The 23,697-nt window shown below is 43.6% G+C and overlaps 2 protein-coding genes across 2 annotated transcripts in view; one reads left to right on the plus strand and one right to left on the minus strand.

Annotated features, from left to right (window-relative positions):
- Positions 1-1,271, minus strand: part of wdr91.L (WD repeat domain 91 L homeolog) — a 45,833-nt gene extending 44,562 nt beyond the window's left edge. The window contains exon 1 of the mRNA XM_041585867.1: positions 1,117-1,271. The gene's annotated coding sequence lies outside the window, so the exon portion shown is untranslated. The remainder of the gene's footprint in view (positions 1-1,116) is intronic.
- On the plus strand, positions 1,268-23,697 carry LOC108704364. The gene is made up of 8 exons (XM_041585868.1): positions 1,268-1,373; positions 14,051-14,127; positions 15,487-15,559; positions 19,378-19,536; positions 20,073-20,361; positions 20,595-20,671; positions 21,566-21,653; positions 22,833-23,697. The coding sequence occupies exons 2-8, from the start codon at positions 14,121-14,123 to the stop codon at positions 23,115-23,117; spliced, it is 978 nt and encodes a 325-aa protein (XP_041441802.1). The 5' UTR covers positions 1,268-1,373; positions 14,051-14,120; the 3' UTR covers positions 23,118-23,697.

The following is a 23,697-nucleotide window of genomic DNA, read 5'->3' on the forward strand; positions in this document are numbered from 1 at the left end:
ACTGCCCCATAACTAGCCCCACTGCCCCATAACTAGCCCATAACTACCCCCAGTGCCCCATAACTACCCCACTGCTCCATAACTAGCCCCACACCAGACCCAGTGCCCCACAACTAGCCCCAGTGCCCCACAACTAGACTCACTGCCCCATAACTAGCCCCAGTGCCCCATAAGTAGCCCCAGTGCCCCATAAGTAGCCCCAGTGCCCCATAACTAGCCCCAGTGCCCCACAACTAGCCCCAGTGCCCCACAACTAGCCCCACTGCCCAATAACTAGCCCCGCTGCCCAATAACTAGCCCCAGTGCCCCATAACTAGCCCCACACCAACCACAGTGCCCCACAACTAGCCACAGTGCCCCACAACTAGCCCAAGTGCCCCATAACTAGCCCAATTGCCCCACAACTAGCCCCACTGCCTCAGAACTAGCCCCGCTGCCCCATAACTAGCCCCGCTGCCCCATAACTAGCCCCACTGCCCCATAACTAGCCCATAACTACTCCCAGTGCCCCATAACTACCCCACTGCTCCATAACTAGCCCACACCAGCCCCAGTGCCCCACAACCAGCCCCAGTGCCCCACAACTAGCCCCAGTGCCCCACAACTAGCCCCAGTGCCCCATAACTAGCCCCAGTGCCCCATAACTAGCCCCACAACTAGCCCCACTGCCCAATAACTAGCCCCAGTGCCCCATAACTAGCCCCACACCAACCACAGTGCCCCACAACTAGCCCCAGTGCCCCATAACTAGCCCCACAACTAGCCCCAGTGCCTCAGAACTAGCCCCACTGCCCAATAACTAGCCCCAGTGCCTCATAACTAGCCCCACTGCCCCATAACTAGCCCAAAACTACCCCCAGTGCCCCATAACTAGCCCCACACCAACCACGGTGCCCCACAACTAGCCCCAGTGCCCCATAACTAGCCCCAGTGCACCACAAGTAGACCCACTGCTACATAACTCGCCCCAGTGCCCCCTCAGCAATATAAGTAACCTCCCTGCCCCCTCAGCAATATAAGTAACCTCCCTGCCCCCTCAGTCTCTAAATCGCCGCCGTACAGGCCCTCTCAGCTCCCTGTCAACCCCCCACTCACACGTCCCTCCAACTCCAATACCTTGGGGTCACCACCGCCGCATTCAAACTCGTCAGGATGCTGTCACTGAGCAGTTCTGGAAGCGCGGGTCACATGACACAAAGAGGAAGCGCGGGTCACGAGGGGATATGAAATTTCCCTATAGATACGGGCAGCGCAGCCTCGTGAGGGCAAAAACAAGCGCGCGATATACGCAATGCACTTCCGCCATGTTCCTCTGAAAACGAGGCTGCACATGATTCGAAGAGAGACGGGAGCAACTGTGGCGTTTGTAAAAGGTTTCCTTGTCCTACCAATATTCTGTTGATTCTTAATGTCACTTGCACTGTGCTTCTTTATTGTACAACATACCGTATTAAATCCCTGCATTGGAAGCTGTGATTTTTTGTTTTTGATTCTTTGTTCTGTAAGTAGGATCTGCCTTATCACGTCACATCAGTTGTAAGCAGCCTCAGTGATGTCATAATTACAATACATGATGTCATTCAGCTCAGCACCTATTGCACCTATAGTGTGTTTGCAATAGGCAGATAACTTTTTAGAGCCGTTGGCACATGGGGCAATTAACAGGGTTGCCAGGTTGGAGGTTTTCCAGCCTTATGGGGCCCCTATAAAAATAGAAGAAAATAAGGCCAATTAGAAATTAGAATAAGCTACAATGTCACACTCTTAGGGAGTTATTTATTAAAGTCCAAAAATTTACTATAAAATCTGAATTTTCATTATACACTGAATCCGAAAATCCTCCATCTTCAACCTGTCGAGGTCCTGTAGAAGTTAATGGTGCAGGTCCTATTTGCAGTTTGAAGATATTATGGTTTGCGTTGGGCAGGGCCGGGCCAAGGTATTTTGGCTCCCTAGGCAAGGGCTTCAATTAGTTCCCCGCCCGACCCTGCATTACCATTTCCCATCTTAGTATTCATATCGCCCCCTTTACCTGTGCCAGCACCTATCATATTGCCCCCATTTGTACCTGTGCCAATGGCAGTCAATCCCTCAGATTGCCCCCAAGGCCCCAATATGTGCCTGTGCTAGTATAAGCCAAAACATACATCATATTGTTACACCCAATCTGTACCTGTACCAGCAGCAGCATAAGAAATCCATCATATTGTCCCTAATTTGTACCTGTGCCAGCAGGAGCCAAATATCCATCATATTGTCCCAAACATATGTGTGCCTGTGCCAATAGACACCATATTGCCCCATGTACCTGAGCCAGCAGCAGCCAATCCCTCATCTCATCAAAAAATCCACAATATTACCTCCAAATATGTACTTGTGCCAGCAGGAGCCAAAAATCCATCATATTGCCCCCAAATATGTACTTGTGCCAGCAGGAGCCAATAATCCATCATATTGCCCCCAAATATGTACCTGTGCCAGCAGCAGCCAAAAAATCCACAATATTTCCTCCAAATATGTATTTGTGCCAGCAGCAGCCAAAAAATCCACAATATTGCCCCCAAATATGTACTTGTTCCAGCAGGAGCCAAAAATCCATCATATTGCCCCCAAATATGTACCTGTGCCAGCAGGAGCCAAAAAATCCACAATATTGCCCCCAAATATGTACCAGCGCCAGCAGGAGCCAAAAATCCACAATATCACCTCCAAATATGTACTTGTGCCAGCAGCTGCCAAAACATACATCATTTTGTTACCCCCGATCTGTACCTATGCCAGCAGCAGCAAAAATAATCCATCATATTGTCCCTAATTTGTACCTGTGCCAGCAGGAGCCAAATATCCATCATATTGTCCGAAACATATGTGTGCCTGTGCCAATAGACACCATATTGCCACATTTACCTGAGCCAGCAGCAGCCAATCCCTCATTTTGCCCCCACTCTGCCAGCAGTAGCCAAAAAATCCTCAATATTACCTCCAAATATGTACCTGTGCCGCAGGAGCTAAAAAATCCACAATATTACCTCCAAATATATACCTGTGCCAGCAGGAGCCAAAAAAATCCACAATATTTCCCCCAAATATGTACCTGTGCCGCAGGAGCTAAAAAAAACCACAATATTACCTCCAAATATGTACCTGTGCTGCAGGAGCCAAAAAATCCACAATATTTCCTCCAAATATGTACCTGTGCCGCAGGAGCTAAAAAATCCACAATATTACCTCCAAATATGTACCTGTGCTGCAGGAGCCAAGAAATCCACAATATTACCTCCAAATATGTACCTGTGCCAACAGCAGCCAAAAAATCCACAATATTACCTCCAAATATGTACTTGTGCCAGCAGGAGCCAAAAATCCATCATATTGCCCTCAAAATATGTACCTGTGCCAGCAGCAGCCAAAAAATCCACAATATTTTCTCCAAATATGTACCTGTGCCACCAGTAGCCAAAAAATCCACAATATTACCTCCAAATTTGTACTTGTGCCAGCAGCAGCCAAAAAATCCACAATATTGCCCCCAAATATGTACTTGTGCCAGCAGGAGCCAAAAATCCATCATATTGCCCGCAAATTTGTACCTGTGCCAGCAGGAGCCAAAAAATCCACAATATTACCTCCAAATATGTACCTGTGCCAGCAGGAGCCAAAAAAAATCCACAATATTACCTCCAAATATGTACCTGTGCCAGCAGGAGCCAAAAATCCATCATATTGCCCCCAAATATGTACTTGTGCCAGCAGGAGCCAAAAAATCCACAATATTACCTCCAATTATGTACTTGTGCCAGCAGGAGCCTAAAATCCATCATATTGCCCCCAAATATGTACTTGTGCCAGCAGGAGCCTAAAGATCCATTACTTTGCCCCAAATATGTACCTGTGCCAGCAGGAGCCAAAAAATCCACAATATTACCTCCAAATATGTACTTGTGCCAGCAGGAGCCAAAAATCCACAATATTGCCCCCAAATATGTACTTGTGCCAGCAGGAGCCAAAAATCCACAATATTGCCCCCAAATATGTACTTGTGCCAGCAGGAGCCAAAAATCCACAATATTGCCCCCAAATATGTACCTGTGCTGCAGGAGCCAAAAAATCCACAATATTTGTCTCCAAATATGTACCTGTGCCAGCAAGAGCCAAGAAATCCACAATATTACATCCAAATATGTACCTGTGCCAGCAGGAGCCAAAAAATCCACAATATTATCTCCAAATATGTACCTGTGCCAACAGCAGCCAAAAAATCCACAATATTACCTCCAAATATGTACCTGTGCCAGCAGGAGCCAAAAATCCATCATATTGCCCCCAAATATGTACTTGTGCTAGCAGGAGCCCAAAAAATCCACAATATTACCTCCAAATATGTACCTGTGCCAGCAGGAGCCAAAAATCCATAATATTGCCCCCAAATATGTACTTGTGCTAGCAGGAGCCAAAAAAAATCCACAATATTACCTCCAAATATGTACCTGTGCCAGCAGGAGCCAAAAATCCATCATATTGCCCCCAAATATGTACTTGTGCCAGCAGGAGCCAAAAAAATCCACAATATTACCTCCAAATATGTACTTGTGCCAGCAGGAGCCAAAAATCCATCATATTGCCCCCAAATATGTACTTGTGCCAGCAGGAGCCTAAAGATCCATTACTTTGCCCCCAAATATGTACCTGTGCCAGCAGGAGCCAAAAAATCCACAATTTAACCTCCAAATATATACCCGTGTAGCAGCAGCCAAAAAAACACAATATTACCTCCAAATATGTACTAGTGCCAAAAATCCATCATATTGCCCCCAAATATGTACTTGTGCCAGCAGCAGCCAAAACCACAATATTGCCCCCAAATATGTACATGTGCCAGCAGCAGCCAAAAAATCCACAATATTACCTCCAAATATGTACCTGTGCCAGCAGGAGCCAAAAAAAAATCCACAATATTGCCCCCAAATATGTACCTGTGCCGCAGGAGCCAAAAAATCCACAATATTACCTCCAAATATGTACTTGTGCCAGCAGGAGCCAAAAATCCATCATATTGCCCGCAAATTTGTACCTGTGCCAGCAGGAGCCAAAAAATCCACAATATTACCTCCAAATATGTACCTGTGCCAGCAGGAGCCAAAAAAAATCCACAATATTATCTCCAAATATGTACCTGTGCCAGCAGGAGCCAAAAAATCCACAATATTACCTCCAAATATGTACCTGTGCCAGCAGGAGCCAAAAAAATCCACAATATTACCTCCAAATATGTACTTGTGCCAGCAGGAGCCAAAAATCCATCATATTGCCCCCAAATATGTACTTGTGCCAGCAGCAGCCAAAACCACAATATTGCCCCCAAATATGTACATGTGCCAGCAGCAGCCAAAAAATCCACAATATTACCTCCAAATATGTACCTGTGCCAGCAGGAGCCAAAAAATCCACAATATTGCCCCCAAATATGTACTTGTTCCAGCAGGAGCCAAAAATCCATCATATTGCCCCCAAATATGTACCTGTGCCAGCAGGAGCCAAAAAATCCACAATATTGCCCCCAAATATGTACCAGCGCCAGCAGGAGCCAAAAATCCACAATATCACCTCAAAATATGTACTTGTGCCAGCAGCTGCCAAAACATACATCATTTTGTTACCCCCGATCTGTACCTATGCCAGCAGCAGCAAAAATAATCCATCATATTGTCCCTAATTTGTACCTGTGCCAGCAGGAGCCAAATATCCATCATATTGTCCGAAACATATGTGTGCCTGTGCCAATAGACACCATATTGCCACATTTACCTGAGCCAGCAGCAGCCAATCCCTCATTTTGCCCCCACTCTGCCAGCAGTAGCCAAAAAATCCTCAATATTACCTCCAAATATGTACCTGTGCCGCAGGAGCTAAAAAATCCACAATATTACCTCCAAATATATACCTGTGCCAGCAGGAGCCAAAAAAATCCACAATATTTCCCCCAAATATGTACCTGTGCCGCAGGAGCTAAAAAAAACCACAATATTACCTCCAAATATGTACCTGTGCTGCAGGAGCCAAAAAATCCACAATATTTCCTCCAAATATGTACCTGTGCCGCAGGAGCTAAAAAATCCACAATATTACCTCCAAATATGTACCTGTGCTGCAGGAGCCAAGAAATCCACAATATTACCTCCAAATATGTACCTGTGCCAACAGCAGCCAAAAAATCCACAATATTACCTCCAAATATGTACTTGTGCCAGCAGGAGCCAAAAATCCATCATATTGCCCTCAAATATGTACCTGTGCCAGCAGCAGCCAAAAAATCCACAATATTTTCTCCAAATATGTACCTGTGCCACCAGTAGCCAAAAAATCCACAATATTACCTCCAAATTTGTACTTGTGCCAGCAGCAGCCAAAAAATCCACAATATTGCCCCCAAATATGTACTTGTGCCAGCAGGAGCCAAAAATCCATCATATTGCCCGCAAATTTGTACCTGTGCCAGCAGGAGCCAAAAATCCACAATATTACCTCCAAATATGTACCTGTGCCAGCAGGAGCCAAAAAAAATCCACAATATTACCTCCAAATATGTACCTGTGCCAGCAGGAGCCAAAAATCCATCATATTGCCCCCAAATATGTACTTGTGCCAGCAGGAGCCAAAAAATCCACAATATTACCTCCAATTATGTACTTGTGCCAGCAGGAGCCTAAAATCCATCATATTGCCCCCAAATATGTACTTGTGCCAGCAGGAGCCTAAAGATCCATTACTTTGCCCCCAAATATGTACCTGTGCCAGCAGGAGCCAAAAAATCCACAATATTACCTCCAAATATGTACTTGTGCCAGCAGGAGCCAAAAATCCACAATATTGCCCCCAAATATGTACTTGTGCCAGCAGGAGCCAAAAATCCACAATATTGCCCCCAAATATGTACTTGTGCCAGCAGGAGCCAAAAATCCACAATATTGCCCCCAAATATGTACCTGTGCTGCAGGAGCCAAAAAATCCACAATATTTGTCTCCAAATATGTACCTGTGCCAGCAAGAGCCAAGAAATCCACAATATTACATCCAAATATGTACCTGTGCCAGCAGGAGCCAAAAAATCCACAATATTATCTCCAAATATGTACCTGTGCCAACAGCAGCCAAAAAATCCACAATATTACCTCCAAATATGTACCTGTGCCAGCAGGAGCCAAAAATCCATAATATTGCCCCCAAATATGTACTTGTGCTAGCAGGAGCCAAAAAAAATCCACAATATTACCTCCAAATATGTACTTGTGCCAGCAGGAGCCAAAAATCCATCATATTGCCCCCAAATATGTACTTGTGCCAGCAGGAGCCTAAAGATCCATTACTTTGCCCCCAAATATGTACCTGTGCCAGCAGGAGCCAAAAAATCCACAATTTAACCTCCAAATATATACCCGTGTAGCAGCAGCCAAAAAAACACAATATTACCTCCAAATATGTACTAGTGCCAAAAATCCATCATATTGCCCCCAAATATGTACTTGTGCCAGCAGCAGCCAAAACCACAATATTGCCCCCAAATATGTACATGTGCCAGCAGCAGCCAAAAAATCCACAATATTACCTCCAAATATGTACCTGTGCCAGCAGGAGCCAAAAAAAAATCCACAATATTGCCCCCAAATATGTACCTGTGCCGCAGGAGCCAAAAAATCCACAATATTACCTCCAAATATGTACTTGTGCCAGCAGGAGCCAAAAATCCATCATATTGCCCGCAAATTTGTACCTGTGCCAGCAGGAGCCAAAAAATCCACAATATTACCTCCAAATATGTACCTGTGCCAGCAGGAGCCAAAAAAAATCCACAATATTATCTCCAAATATGTACCTGTGCCAGCAGGAGCCAAAAAATCCACAATATTACCTCCAAATATGTACCTGTGCCAGCAGGAGCCAAAAAAATCCACAATATTACCTCCAAATATGTACTTGTGCCAGCAGGAGCCAAAAATCCATCATATTGCCCCCAAATATGTACTTGTGCCAGCAGCAGCCAAAACCACAATATTGCCCCCAAATATGTACATGTGCCAGCAGCAGCCAAAAAATCCACAATATTACCTCCAAATATGTACCTGTGCCAGCAGGAGCCAAAAAAAAATCCACAATATTGCCCCCAAATATGTACCTGTGCCGCAGGAGCCAAAAAATCCACAATATTGCCCCCAAATATGTACTTGTGCCAGCAGGAGCCAAAAATCCACAATATTGCCCCCAAATATGTACCTGTGCCGCAGGAGCCAAAAAATCCACAATATTACCTCCAAATATGTACCTGTGCCAGCAGGAGCCAAGAAATCCACAATATTACCTCCAAATATGTACCTGTGCCAACAGCAGCCAAAACATCCACAATATTACCTCCAAATATGTACTTGTGCCAGCAGGAGCCAAAAATCCACAATATTGCCCCCAAATATGTACTTGTGCCAGCAGGAGCCAAAAATCCACAATATTGCCCCCAAATATGTACCTGTGCCAACAGCAGCCAAAAAATCCACAATATTACCTCCAAATATGTACTTGTGCCAGCAGGAGCCAAAAATCCACAATATTGCCCCCAAATATGTACTTGTGCCAGCAGGAGCCAAAAATCCACAATATTGCCCCCAAATATGTACTTGTGCCAGCAGGAGCCAAAAATCCACAATATTGCCCCCAAATATGTACCTGTGCTGCAGGAGCCAAAAAATCCACAATATTACCTCCAAATATGTACCTGTGCCAACAGCAGCCAAAAAATCCACAATATTACCTCCAAATATGTACTTGTGCCAGCAGGAGCCAAAAATCCACAATATTGCCCCCAAATATGTACCTGTGCCGCAGGAGCCAAAAAATCCACAATATTACCTCCAAATATGTACCTGTGCCAGCAGGAGCCAAGAAATCCACAATATTACCTCCAAATATGTACCTGTGCCAACAGCAGCCAAAACATCCACAATATTACCTCCAAATATGTACTTGTGCCAGCAGGAGCCAAAAATCCACAATATTGCCCCCAAATATGTACTTGTGCCAGCAGGAGCCAAAAATCCACAATATTGCCCCCAAATATGTACCTGTGCCAACAGCAGCCAAAAAATCCACAATATTACCTCCAAATATGTACTTGTGCCAGCAGGAGCCAAAAATCCACAATATTGCCCCCAAATATGTACTTGTGCCAGCAGGAGCCAAAAATCCACAATATTGCCCCCAAATATGTACTTGTGCCAGCAGGAGCCAAAAATCCACAATATTGCCCCCAAATATGTACCTGTGCTGCAGGAGCCAAAAAATCCACAATATTACCTCCAAATATGTACCTGTGCCAACAGCAGCCAAAAAATCCACAATATTACCTCCAAATATGTACTTGTGCCAGCAGGAGCCAAAAATCCACAATATTGCCCCCAAATATGTACTTGTGCCAGCAGGAGCCAAAAATCCACAATATTGCCCCCAAATATGTACTTGTGCCAGCAGGAGCCAAAAATCCACAATATTGCCCCCAAATATGTACCTGTGCTGCAGGAGCCAAAAAATCCACAATATTTGTCTCCAAATATGTACCTGTGCCAGCAAGAGCCAAGAAATCCACAATATTACATCCAAATATGTACCTGTGCCAGCAGGAGCCAAAAAATCCACAATATTATCTCCAAATATGTACCTGTGCCAACAGCAGCCAAAAAATCCACAATATTACCTCCAAATATGTACCTGTGCCAGCAGGAGCCAAAAATCCATCATATTGCCCCCAAATATGTACTTGTGCTAGCAGGAGCCCAAAAAATCCACAATATTACCTCCAAATATGTACCTGTGCCAGCAGGAGCCAAAAATCCATAATATTGCCCCCAAATATGTACTTGTGCTAGCAGGAGCCAAAAAAAATCCACAATATTACCTCCAAATATGTACCTGTGCCAGCAGGAGCCAAAAATCCATCATATTGCCCCCAAATATGTACTTGTGCCAGCAGGAGCCAAAAAATCCACAATATTACCTCCAATTATGTACTTGTGCCAGCAGGAGCCTAAAGATCCATTACTTTGCCCCCAAATATGTACCTGTGCCAGCAGGAGCCAAAAAATCCACAATTTAACCTCCAAATATATACCTGTGCCAACAGCAGCCAAAAAAACACAATATTACCTCCAAATATGTACTTGTGCCAGCAGGAGCCAAAAAAAATCCACAATATTACCTCCAAATATGTACTTGTGCTAGCAGGAGCCAAAAAAAATCCACAATATTACCTCCAAATATGTACCTGTGCCAGCAGGAGCCAAAAATCCATCATATTGCCCCCAAATATGTACTTGTGCCAGCAGGAGCCAAAAAATCCACAATATTACCTCCAATTATGTACTTGTGCCAGCAGGAGCCTAAAGATCCATTACTTTGCCCCCAAATATGTACCTGTGCCAGCAGGAGCCAAAAAATCCACAATTTAACCTCCAAATATGTACCTGTGCCAGCAGCAGTCAATAAATCCACAATATTGCCCCCAAATATGTACTTGTGCCAGCAGGAGCCAGAAATCCATCGTATTGCCCCCAAATATGGACCTGTGCCAACAGCAGCAGCCAAGAGGGAGGTGGGAGTGCTTCTGCCTATAGTATAAATGACAGGCAAGAGGGGGATGGAACAGGCAGTTTATACTGTAAAATTTAAAAACGATTAAAGGCCAAGCAAACTAGGGTTCAAAAAAAAAAGGAAAAAAATTCCCCTTAAAGTGCACGCTCCCCATGATTGCACCCTAGGTAGGCACCTACTCTACCCCTAGTTCCGGCCCTGGCGCTGGGTTTCGTAAGATTATTTCAGGCTTTTCCGCCGATTTCACAAAAAATCAGACTTTTTGGGCATCAAATCCGAAAAATTCAGATTCTTTCCGCGACAATCGGAAAACGTCTCGGTTTTCCCAATCGGATTTTTTTCTGTGTTTTTTTTTATGATAAATAAGGGTAAATCGTGGATTCTAGTTTTGTCTGACTTCTTTTTTTATTTAAAACATGAGAAAAATTCAGATTTTGCTAAAGAACCCCCTAAAGGTTAACTTAAAGGTGAACCACCACAACCTTTAGCTTTAAAACTTTGCCCCTGGATGATAAATACCTGAACGTCATTCTGCAATGCACAGCTGTATTTCGAGCCAGTGCTGCTGCATCTTTTGAAATAGCCGGGTCGCCCTTGACAGTGGCGAAGCCATGCCGCCTCTTCCGAAGTCCAGAACCGCTGAAGTCCTGAAGAGCCGAACTTGAAGTCCTGAAGCCGCGAAGAGACCCGAAGTCACAAAAAGAGCCGAACCTGAAGTCCCGAAGCTCCGAAAAAACCCGAAGTCACGAAAAGAGCCGAACTTGAAGTCCCGAAGCCGCAAAGGGACCCGAAGTTACGAAAAGAGGTGAACTTAAAGTCCCAAAGCCGCGAAAAGACCCAAAGTCACAAAAAGAGCCGAACCTGATGTCCCGAAGCCGTGAAGAGACCCGACATCACAAAAAGAGTCGAACTTGAAGTCCTGAAGCTGCAAAAAGACCTGAAGTCATGAAAGTAGCCGAACTTAAAGTCTCAAAGCCGCGACGAGAGACCCAAAGTCACAAAAAGAGCCGAACTTGAAGTCCCAAAGCTGCGAAAAGACCTGAAGTCATGAAAGTAGCCGAACTTAAAGTCTCGAAGCCGCGAAGAGACCCAAAGTCATGAAAAGAGCCGAACTTGAAGTCCCAAAGCTGCAAAAAGACCTGAAGTCATGAAAGTAGCCGAACTTGAAGTCTCGAAGCCGCGAAGAGACCCAAAGTCACAAAAAGAGCCGAACCTGAAGTCCCGAAGCTCCGAAAAGACCCGAAGTCACGAAAAGAGCCGAACTTGAAGTCCCGAAGCCGCAAAGGGACCCGAAGTTACGAAAAGAGGTGAACTTAAAGTCCCAAAGCCGCGAAAAGACCCAAAGTCACAAAAAGAGCCGAACCTGATGTCCCAAAGCCGTGAAGAGACCCGACATCACAAAAAGAGTCGAACTTGAAGTCCTGAAACTGCAAAAAGACCTGAAGTCATGAAAGTAGCCGAACTTAAAGTCTCAAAGCCGCGACGAGAGACCCAAAGTCACAAAAAGAGCCGAACTTGAAGTCCCGAAGCTGCAAAAAGACCTGAAGTCATGAAAGTAGCCGAACTTGAAGTCTCGAAGCCGCGAAGAGACCCAAAGTCACGAAAGGAGCCAAACTTGAAGTCTCAAAGCTGTAAAAAGACCCAAAGTCATGAAAGGAGCCGAACTTAAAGTCTCAAAGCCGCGACGAGAGACCCAAAGTCACAAAAAGAGCCGAACTTGAAGTCCCAAAGCTGCGAAAAGACCTGAAGTCATGAAAGTAGCCGAACTTAAAGTCTCGAAGCCGCGAAGAGACCCAAAGTCATGAAAAGAGCCGAACTTGAAGTCCCGAAGCTGCAAAAAGACCTGAAGTCATGAAAGTAGCCGAACTTGAAGTCTCGAAGCCGCGAAGAGACCCAAAGTCACGAAAGGAGCCAAACTTGAAGTCTCAAAGCTGTAAAAAGACCCAAAGTCATGAAAGGAGCCGAACTTAAAGTCTCAAAGCCGCGACGAGAGACCCAAAGTCACAAAAAGAGCCGAACTTGAAGTCCCAAAGCTGCGAAAAGACCTGAAGTCATGAAAGTAGCCGAACTTAAAGTCTCGAAGCCGCGAAGAGACCCAAAGTCATGAAAAGAGCCGAACTTGAAGTCCCGAAGCTGCAAAAAGACCTGAAGTCATGAAAGTAGCCGAACTTGAAGTCTCGAAGCCGCGAAGAGACCCAAAGTCACGAAAGGAGCCAAACTTGAAGTCTCAAAGCTGTAAAAAGACCCAAAGTCATGAAAGTAGCCGAACTTAAAGTCTCAAAGCCGCGACGAGAGACCCAATGTCACAAAAAGAGCCGAACTTGAAGTCCCAAAGCTGCGAAAAGACCTGAAGTCATGAAAGTAGCCGAACTTAAAGTCTCGAAGCCGCGAAGAGACCCAAAGTCATGAAAAGAGCCGAACTTGAAGTCCCGAAGCTGCGAAAAGACCTGAAGTCATGAAAGTAGCCGAACATGAAGTCTCGAAGCCGCGAAGAGACCCAAAGTCACGAAAGGAGCCAAACTTGAAGTCTCAAAGCTGTAAAAAGACCCAAAGTCACGAAAGGAGCCGAAGTTGAAGTCCTGAAGCCGCGAAAAGACCCAAAGCCACGAAAATTTTGTTGTACGGGGCCCTGTGATTTCTAATGCCAGCCCTGCACCACCCACAGTTGTGCTGCTAGTACTAACCAACAAGTATCTGGTGGCAGCGAGGGATACATATATATATTTTTTTGGTATAATTCTATTTAAAAAAGAAAAAAAAAGGAAACTGGTCGCAATCCTTCTCCAGAGTTAACAGCAGTCCTAAATTTGTTAAAAACATGAGTTTTTCCAGTTATAGAACCCTTAGAGGGTTTGGTCCCCCTTTAAATGAACTGTTAGCACGATGTAGAGAGTGACATTCTTAGACAATTTGCAATTGGTTTCAATTTTTTTTTATTATTTGTGTTTTTTTTAAGTTATTTAGCTTTTTTATTTAGTAGTGAAACGTCTTCAATGAATACTCAGTCCATTTGTTTTAGATTCCCTATACTAGATACACCATGACCTGGATGGCTTCTTAGTCAGCAGCTCCCCAGTTTGCAATTTCAGCCGTCTGGTTGCTAGGGTCCCAATTCCCCTAGCAACCCTGCACTGATTTGAATAAGAGACTGGAAGATGAATAGGAGAGGCCTGAATAGAAAGATGAGTAATAAAAGTAGCAATACTACTACACTGCTTCCTACCTTTACCCTATGTACTGTAGGTTGAGTAGACTAAATGGTGCACTTTAATGGTCAATCCTGAGGACTCTGGGTTTGGGTTGAAGTAGAGCCAAAGGTATTAGTATCCACTTAATTAACAGATGCAGGTTGCCATTTTAAAATTGTAAATGACTGACCCTCGAGCTTTAACCTGTTTTGTTTTTTTTGGTTTTTTTTTAGCTTCAGGTTCTTCACCAAAACCAAGAACTATATTAAGGAACTTGAAACCACTTTGGAGAACCGTCTAAAGATGAGAAGTAGGAGCTTCCTTATCTGATTCATCAAACAAGACAAACTGTATTTGTAGAGAAGCAGACCTGATTACGTGCCTCATTTACAACTGCAGTTCAGTGTACCAGGTCCAATTTTTCGGGCATAAATCGATATTTTCTGCATTTTTTTCCCCTAGAATTCCAACTTCATTCTGGCTGGGCACCGAGTTGTGTCCACTGCAGTTGCACACGATGCAGCAAAGGGAGGAATGTAATTTTTTGTAACCCAGGGACTCCCGAAATAGCAGCATGTATGTGTTTGCCCTCACGAGGAAACTTCGGGCGACTTCGGAAGGTTTAGTTCTAACCTTTAGGGCAGAGACAAACGCTGCTATTTCGTGAGATTAGTTGCCCAGCGACAAATCACTTCTTCTCCGGGCGACTAATCTCCCCGAACTGCCGGAAGCTTCGTTTTCCGTAGTCGTACATTCTAGCTGGCGGGAAGGCAGTTCGGGGAGATAAGTCGCCCAAAGAAGAAGCAATTTGTCTGTGGGCAACTAATCTCCCGAAATAGCAGCGTGTGTCTCTGCCCTCATAAGGAAACTTCGGGCGACTTCGGAAAGCCGAAGTGATCCAAGTGCAATCCCACCAGCTATTTAAATTCTAGCCAGCGGGAAGGCAGTTCTGGAGATTAGTCGCCCGAAGAAGAAACGATTTGTTGCTGGGCAACTAATCTCCTGAAACAGCAGCGTGTGTCTCTGCCCTCATGAGGAAACTTCGGGCGACTTCGGAAAACCGAAGTGATCCAAGTCCAATCCCACCAGCTACTTAAATTATAGCCAGCGGGAAGGCAGTTCGGGGAGATTAGTCGCCCGAAGAAGAAGTGATTTGTTGCTGGGCGACTAATCTCCTGAAATAGCAGCGTGTCTCTAATTAATCAAGGGTCGAAGAGAAAATTCTAATTTTCAAATTCGAATTTAACGTTCGAATTTTCTAGTTTTTTGTAAGGCAAAATTGTCAAATTTGACTAGGGAATTGAGTTTTTTTTTAAATTTTAATTTGATTTTTGAGATTTATCATACACTTTAAGAACTTGAATTCAACTATTAGCCACCTTAAACCTGCCAAATTGTTTTTTTTAGCCTATGGGGGACGTCCTGGGATCAATTTGGAGTTGTTTGCTGCCTTCCTGACATTCAAGGTTTTTTTTCAGAGAAAAAAATCTAAACGAATTTGCGGGTTGATCCCATTCACCTAAGTTTCAAAAGTTCGAATTTGTGAATAAATTGCAATTGGTCGAATTTCGAGTTCATGGGCGTTTTAAATAACTCCCATGAACTCAAATTTCAACCCTTGATAAATCTGCCCCTAAATGTCCTGATATGAGACCTCTTTTCCAACCAGATGACAGAATGCCGTGCACCCTGAAGCCGGTTAGAAAAGAAGAATACCTGCAGTTTTATTGCATTGATACCAGGTTTGATTTAATTACATTTTCTTTATTACTTAAAGGGAACCTGTCACCCAGACATAAAAAGTTGTATTATAAAAGTACTTTTCAAATTAAGCATGAAACTTAAATTCTTTTTTTTATTTAATGAGTTTTTACCCCTTATAAACTCATTAAAAACCTCAGCTGTCAATCATGTCTTCCCCGCCCCTGCTCTATGCCAGAGGCGGGGCAGGAAATTACTTTCACTTTCCATTCTGCACTTCCTTAATGTCACTGCCCTCCTCACATTCCCCTTCTCTCCTCACCATCTAATTGGTTAGCCAGTGCAAGGACATGGACATCAGGTGCATAAACAAGAATTTGGCATGATGAAAACCTTGCCTTAATAACCATGTCCAGAAAAATGGCACCTGCCTGCTTCATGGGATTTTAAATTCCAAGACAAAAAGAAACAAGATTTAAATAATTTATAAAGTGTAAGTGATGTTTATTTTGCTTGACTAACATCATAAAATAGGATTTGGAATTATTTCTTAGGGTGACAGGTCCCCTTTAATGCATTGATTCTTTCTACTACATTTGGGGAGCAATTCATCCAGCCTAGTGATGTGCGAGTCGGCCCGATACCCGTGGGTTTACCCTTGCACTCTTCTTCGCGGGTTCTTCTTTTAAAGATGTTGCGCCTGCTCGTCCTGCCCCTTTTGTGACATCATTGGTGGGGCGGGGCATCGCGGGTCTATAAAAGGAACCCGGAAGTCATATGCGGGCGGGTTAGGGTCGGGGAAATCCCGACCCGCACATCACTAATCCAGCCACAGCAAGTGGGACTATATCACAAAAAAAAAGATGTCTTGCTCATGCACCATAAACTTCCATGCACAATTGCCTGGTTAATAAAGACTTACAACTGTCACCTTGTTGCTGCAGTCCCGAGTAAAACGACCAATTGGAAGAAACCGTTTCCGGTGAACTTCCAAACGCAAACATTTCGACCCTTGGATTTCTCTGAAGAACAACAGTCAACCCACCGTTGGTTTTCAGATGTCGACATCTGCATATTGTTTCATGGGACGGATGCACGGGAATTTAATTAATTATACCCAGAAGTAATCACTGCATTCACGGTGGCAACAGAAACGGAGAAAAAAAAAAAAGCTTCAGAATTGCGGGATATAAAATACTTTCAATAAAATAAAACATTCTTTTTTGTCGACTGTGTGTGTTTAATTTTCTTTAATATGAATATTATTAGTATTATTATCATTATTATTAGGGATGCACCGGATCCAGGATTCGGTTCGGGATTCCCAACCCTAATTTGCATATGCAAATTAGGATTCGGTTCGGGATTCGCCCGAATCTTATTCTGCTGAATCCAAAATAGTGGATTCGGTGCATCCCTAATTATTATTAGAGCAGAAGTGCAAGAGTTGGCCAACCATGTCCTTACCACCTGGTGTATTTCCAGCTCCCTGTTGCAGACTGCTACTGGTCCCTTTCAGGTTAGGTTAGGTATCAGGCAGTGCTGTATACATGGCGGTGGACACAACTCTCTGTGCCATAAGACGGAGCACAAAAACCTGCAGCACTTCATTTGTCCAGGAAGACTGGGTGCAAAGTGCAAACCAGTGGGCATTCACGTGCCCCAAGGGAACGATAAAGTGATGTAGAATTTTGCAGGCCAATGGCAAATGCTGTTCTTCCAAAAGATGTGTCATAGTTTGCACCTTAATATTGGCAATATGGCCTATGGACGCAAGCATTCGCGCTATATCAGCTGTATTATCATTGAGGTTCAACTACCATCATGAAACTTCTTGCCCCACATTTTTGAATTTGGACTATATGAGAAAGGGCACTGCTGAGCTATCTAAGTCACCTTCTTGGTCCTGGCCTGAGAAAGAGTCTACTTACTGCAAAGTAAATAAACTTGAAAGGAGGGATCCAGCTCCACAAAGAATGAGAAAAGCTAGTTGCAAGGAATAATAAAGGTGGCCATACACGGGCCGATAAAAGCTGCCGACAGACCAGCTGTCGACAGCTTATTGGCCTGTGTATGGGGCCCTCCGACGCGCTTCCCCGGTCAATATCTGGCTGAAAGTCGGGCAGATGTCAATCGGACGGGACTAAAAATCTTGTTGGATCGCGGACTACATCTGTTCGTTGATGCAGTCCTGCGATCAAACAGTCCGTTTACCCATCGTTATGATCTGATCGTTGGGCTCTAGTGCCCACGATCGGATAAGCCCAATATCGCCCACCTCAATGTCGCCAAACCAGCGTATAACTACATGTATGGCCACTTTAATAAGGTCTATGGACGTAAGCATTCACCATCATGACCCTTCTTGCCCCACGTTTTTGAATGTGGACTATATGAGAAAGGGCACTGCTGAGCTATCTAAGTCACCTTCTTGGTCCTGGCCTGACAAAGAGTCTACTTACTTCAAAGTAAATGAACTTGAAAGGAGGGATCCAGCTCCAGAAAGAATGAGAAGAGCCAGTTGCAAGGAGTAATAAAGGTGGCCGATAAAAGCTGCAGACAGACCGAGTTAGCAGCTTATTGGGCCCTCCGATGGGCTTCCCCGATTGATATCTGGCTGAAAGTCGTGCAGATGTCGATCGGACGGCACTAAAAATCCCATCGGATTGCGGATCGTTGACCTCAAGGTGGGCATATCGGGGATAGATCCGCTCGTTTGCCGACATCGCCAAACGAGCGTATCTCTCCATGTATGGCCACCTTAATAAGGAGAATGAGGCAAGAGCAGTCACCATTACCCAGAAGAGTACCAGATTACGTATAGACCACCTCTTAGATGGTGACAACGATGGAAACAGCCAACAGAATCACAGTTGAAAGAGAGATATACCCTTAAGGGAACGGCAAATCATTTTACCTACAGTAAGTAACAACCTGAAGTTGCTCTTTGTTTGCATTTACATCTCTATAGAATGGAAGAGCCCTATGATCATGAAGTAGAACTTTATAGAGTAGTTGAAGGTCCCTAGAGGTGACATATTATACCCTGACAGTCAGGAAGCTTGGTCAAGCTTGGCTCAATCTGGTCATGTATGGACAGCTTTAGACATTTATGGGGTAATGAAATAAAAAATAATTAATGGAACATATTCCCAACCAACCATAAAGCTCTTTGGAGGGAACCCTTGATGTTAGGGCAGATGAAAAAGCTCCCTTCCCATACAGTAAAGGAAAAAATGGTGCAGTCCAAATAACAGAAATGTACAACCCCTCCTCAACAACTGAATCAAATTTCATAGGAAAAGCGCAACATGATGTGGAGCCAATGAAACTGAATAACCTACAGTTCCTTGATAATCGATTATTTCTTCTATAGACCTTCAAAAAGTGTAAGTACTACCATCCAACCAGTTACCCCCCTCTCCTCTGCGTTTATTTCAATATAAACTTTGTTGTCTCCTCTGAGAAGCTAGAAGGTACAAGTGGGGTCATAAAGGACCAACGCACTGGTCCGTGGTGGGAGAAGAAGAACACCATCTTTGTTTTGTTCTGTTTATTTAGCCTGACAGCCCCAACAATTCCTCATTTGTACCGTGCACTGGCTGACATGGTGCCTCAACAGAAATCTGTCCAATCAATGAACCAAGACATTGGTCAGAATGGTCCGGCCAACATACATAGGCTAAAAGTTGTGTATGATTTTACTGGTATGTGTATGGGAACATAACCCTGAAGCTGAGAACCCTAAACATAAACAATGAACCCCTCTCTGAGAAACCTTTTCCTGCTAATCTGGATGTTTTGTTGATGTATATTCAGTTTGTTTGACTTGTCTCTGTCTCTCTCCACTTTTGGGAAGTTACACCTCGGCCGCAGGAATAAACCCAAATAATGACCCGAGAGTGTTCTACCTCAGCCAGGAGTGTGGGACGGATATCACCATGAACGAAGTTGTGGAAAATACCAACAATGCTCATTTCCCACCATCCACCTCCTCTGATTTAATGGACTTTGAAAGGTAGATATGGTTGGTGTTTAGTATGTCAGATATACTATAAAAACATAAGAGTTGGGGTTTCTGCCTTGATAATTAGCTTGAGTACAAAAAGCCACAGGGATGAATTGAACCAATGAGGTCACGTGGTAGAACCTAGTGGAACAACCACAGCACAACATGTTGACCATGTAGATGCCCTTAGGGCTCTGGAACATGAGGTGTTTCAAAACTGCCGGGGAGCACTTGCCATAGACGAGTAGCCCACATTCATATTGATAATATCAGGACAATGGCTACTTGCACCAATGCATACTACTGTCATTGGGTAGAGATCTAAGGGCTGTTTTGGTGTATTCATCTGAAATACAGAGTATTGCCCAAGTGCCATAGTTCTCTTGAGATAAACTTTAGTCCTGTTGACTCTCAAATATCCCCAGCTTGGTCACCCTATACATGACCATAAGTATGACCTCCCTGCCCTGTACTGTACCTGTGCATAAAATGATTTCTTCAGCAAGTTCCTATGGATACATTGTGAAATAACTGCTTCTGTGTAGGTATATGCAATACTACCAGCAGACTATGGACACTCTGGTGGAGAATAGGGTTATATCCCAAGAGGATGTCTCCCACCATGTTGTCTCCAAAGCTGTTTCCGACGTGTGGCAAGACCTTTTGCAAGAGGGCAAGGTAGAACTGTACCTGAAGGGCTGTCAGCAAGCTCGGATGGCTGCCCGCACCCTGGTCTGCTTGGAGAATATGGGCTTTGCCGAAACTTCTGTTCCGTACATCGGTGCTGATAGTGAAGAAGCCACTAGCTCAATCTTGTCATCTACTCCCTTGGAGGTAACATCATAGACTTTATGGAGTTCACCATAACCTTTACATTTACTTTTAGAGTAGAGAAGACAGAAGAATGCTAAGCCACTTTGCAGTTGAACTTCATTGTTTGCTTTTAGCAATTGGTAACACTTGCAAAAATATTCTTTAAATTGTCCCCGTAGATGTGTGCATCAGCTTTGAGTTTTTATTTTGGGGCAAAGGCTTCAGGGGTTGTGAGATTTTCCTATATTTTCCAGTTACTTTTTGAGGACGCTCTGGATATCGCTTCCGGGATTCTAGACCAAAGCAATGCTCAAGATGTAGCCACCCCCAGGTAATAATATCTCAGGTAGATGTATTTAAAAATCCATGTTGTTGGTTAAAGGGTTGACCCGTACCATGTTGTGCGCTTTTTAGGAAAAATCTTGCCCAGAAGGAATGGGGATTAGGTCTGTAGGGGAAGAGATGGAGTATAAGGGGTTGGGGGCAAACTAGGAGGCGAAACAGGGTGGGCCAAGGGCGAAATGATTGAGGATTACAAATTTACTATCAAGAACAAAATGGAAAATTTGCAATACTGGCCCCAGACTTGTGTGGACTATGGACTTGGACTTTTGCTTGTATATTGAATGCACCTTCCTTTATATGTTCCATATATCCCCACTAGGGATTTAAGGGTTGACCCAAAACCTGCTGATCTCTATATGTATTCCTATTATATTAGAGTTTGACGTCTCCCCTAAATCCCCCATCAAAGGGTTGTTGACTTAATTGTTAGTATGATGTAGAGAGTGATATTCTGAGACAGTTTGCAATTGGCTTTCATTTTTTATTAGTGGTTTTTGACTTATTTATCTTTTTATTCAGCAGCTCTCCAGTTTGCAATTTCAGTCATCTGGTTGCTAGGGTCCAAATTCCCCTAGCAACCATGCTCTGATTTTAATAAGAGACTGGAATATGAATAGGAGAGGACCTGGATAGAAAAAAACAGTAATAAAAAGCAGTAACTATAAATATGTAGCTTTACAGAGCATTTGTTTTTTTTTAGATGGGGTCAGTGACCCCCCTTTGAATGCTTTAAAGAGTCAGAAGAAAAAGGAAATTAATTAAAAAACTTTAAAAAAATAAATAATTGAAACGTTGCTTAGAAAGTTGCTTAGAATCGGCCACTCTATAGCACCCTTAAAGTTAACACTCATTTAATGCTGTTAATATTATTCTTTTTCAGTTCTCCGTGGGAGTGGCAGCAAGCAGACCGTCTTCTTTACAGTCGCGTCATTGATTTTCTCAAGACCTGCCTTTGTTCTTACTCACAGGTAATGGTACTAATGGTGCAGGTATGGAATCCGTTATCCAGAAATTACGGGAAGGTTCTCTCCCATAGACTCCATTTTCTCCAAATTTTTGCATTGGGATCACTGACCTTCCTATATATTTATCTTTATTCCCTATTAATAACATTGGGATCACTGACCTTCCTATATATTTATCTTTATTCCCTATTAATAACATTGGGATCACTGACCTTCCTATATATTTATCTTTATTCCCTATTAATAACATTAGGATCACTGACCTTCCTATATATTTATCTTTATTCCCTATTAATAACATTGGGATCACTGACCTTCCTATATATTTATCTTTATTCCCTATTAATAACATTGGGATCACTGACCTTCCTATATATTTATCTTTATTCCCTATTAATAACATTGGGATCACTGACCTTCCTATATATTTATCTTTATTCCCTATTAATAACATTGGGATCACTGACCTTCCTATATATTTATCTTTATTCCCTATTAATAACATTGGGATCACTGGCCTTCCTATATATTTATCTTTATTCCTATTAATAACATTGGGATCACTGACCTTCCTATATATTTCTCTTTATTCCCTATTAATAACATTGGGATCACTGACCTTCCTATATATTTATCTTTATTCCCTATTAATAACATTGGAATCAACCATCATTTTTACCGGCCAGGCCAGTAAAATACCCGTCAGGTGACAACCCTAGTCATTAAAGGTATGAAGATCCAAATTACAGAAAGATATGAAAACCCCGGTCCCGAGCATTCTGGATAACAGGTCACATACCTCTACTGTATTATTCGTGTATACCATTGGTCCCCAACTTTTTTTTGGCCCACGGACCGGTGTAAGGGTCGGAGGGGTCGGGAGGGCATCCAATTTGGCGTGCCACTTTAGCGGACTAGGCTTAGTTCAGGTCTATCTGCCACTCGGTGTTTGGGGACCCCTGATGTATACAAAGTGGGAGGAACCAATTCAACTTTCACCCACCAATCAGAAACATATTCTGCCCCTTGCTATTGCCAACTGGGGTCTAGTTACAGTATGTGTACTATTTATTTAGGCCCCAATGTTCTTATTAACAGTCCTTCGCTAACTATATAGTATAGGCCCAATGATTCCTGGCGGCCATATCTTCAATATTCCACCCTATGATTTTCTGCTCATAGGAGGAGACAAAACTGCAGTGCACCTACCTGCCTACCCCTGCGATCCTCTACTACCAGAATGCAGAGCAGCCGTACATCAACATGGCGCCCCCCAACTACTCCCAAGATGCATCACTGCAGTACAACAGCACGCCCGCCCCTATGATGGTTTACTCCCAGGGCGCCCTATTGCCATACGCCTGCACAAACCCCCCTGAGTATAACCGTCTGCAAAACGGGGCGCAGTTCTGCGACGGCGACGAGGTGCGGCTCATCTGCACAGAAACGCTCGACGATGACTTGTAACGGTTTGGCGTTTGTTTTGCCTTAAGTTGCTACAATTCCCTGTTTTTTGTTTTGCAGGGCAAACTATTCAATAATAATGTTTTAAAATCGAATATATATCTTTTATTCTATTGGTACACAGCTCAGTTGTGTTGGGAGCTGTATCTTTTTGGGGCCACTAGGTGTGCCGTTTCATTGCTGCCTATGCTGAATGTACATTCATGGATTATTTGGGTAAAACTGTTCTGTTATTGCCATTGTTATTGGTCCATGGGAGAAAAAGGGAAAGCAGGAGTTAACAAAAGACCCCATTCTTCTGTATGACGACTACACCCCTTTGTGTAAGCGCAAACCTACAATTGTTAAATTCTTCTGCTCAATAGGGAATAATGTTCCAAATTAAATCCTGTCTCTATAGTAAATCCAGTACTTACTGTACAGATACAAGATGTCAGACTCAGGGGTTACACATTCACCATTAAACTGAAATATTGTAACACGCTGGCATCTGATGGCAGTTCATAAACTTTCGTTTGGATTCATGACAAAGTACAAATAATGTCTCACATGTAAAGGGTTAAACTTGAAAAAAAATAAAGAG

This window comes from Xenopus laevis, chromosome 3L (assembly GCF_017654675.1).
Source record: "Xenopus laevis strain J_2021 chromosome 3L, Xenopus_laevis_v10.1, whole genome shotgun sequence".
Classification (NCBI taxonomy): domain Eukaryota; kingdom Metazoa; phylum Chordata; class Amphibia; order Anura; family Pipidae; genus Xenopus; species Xenopus laevis.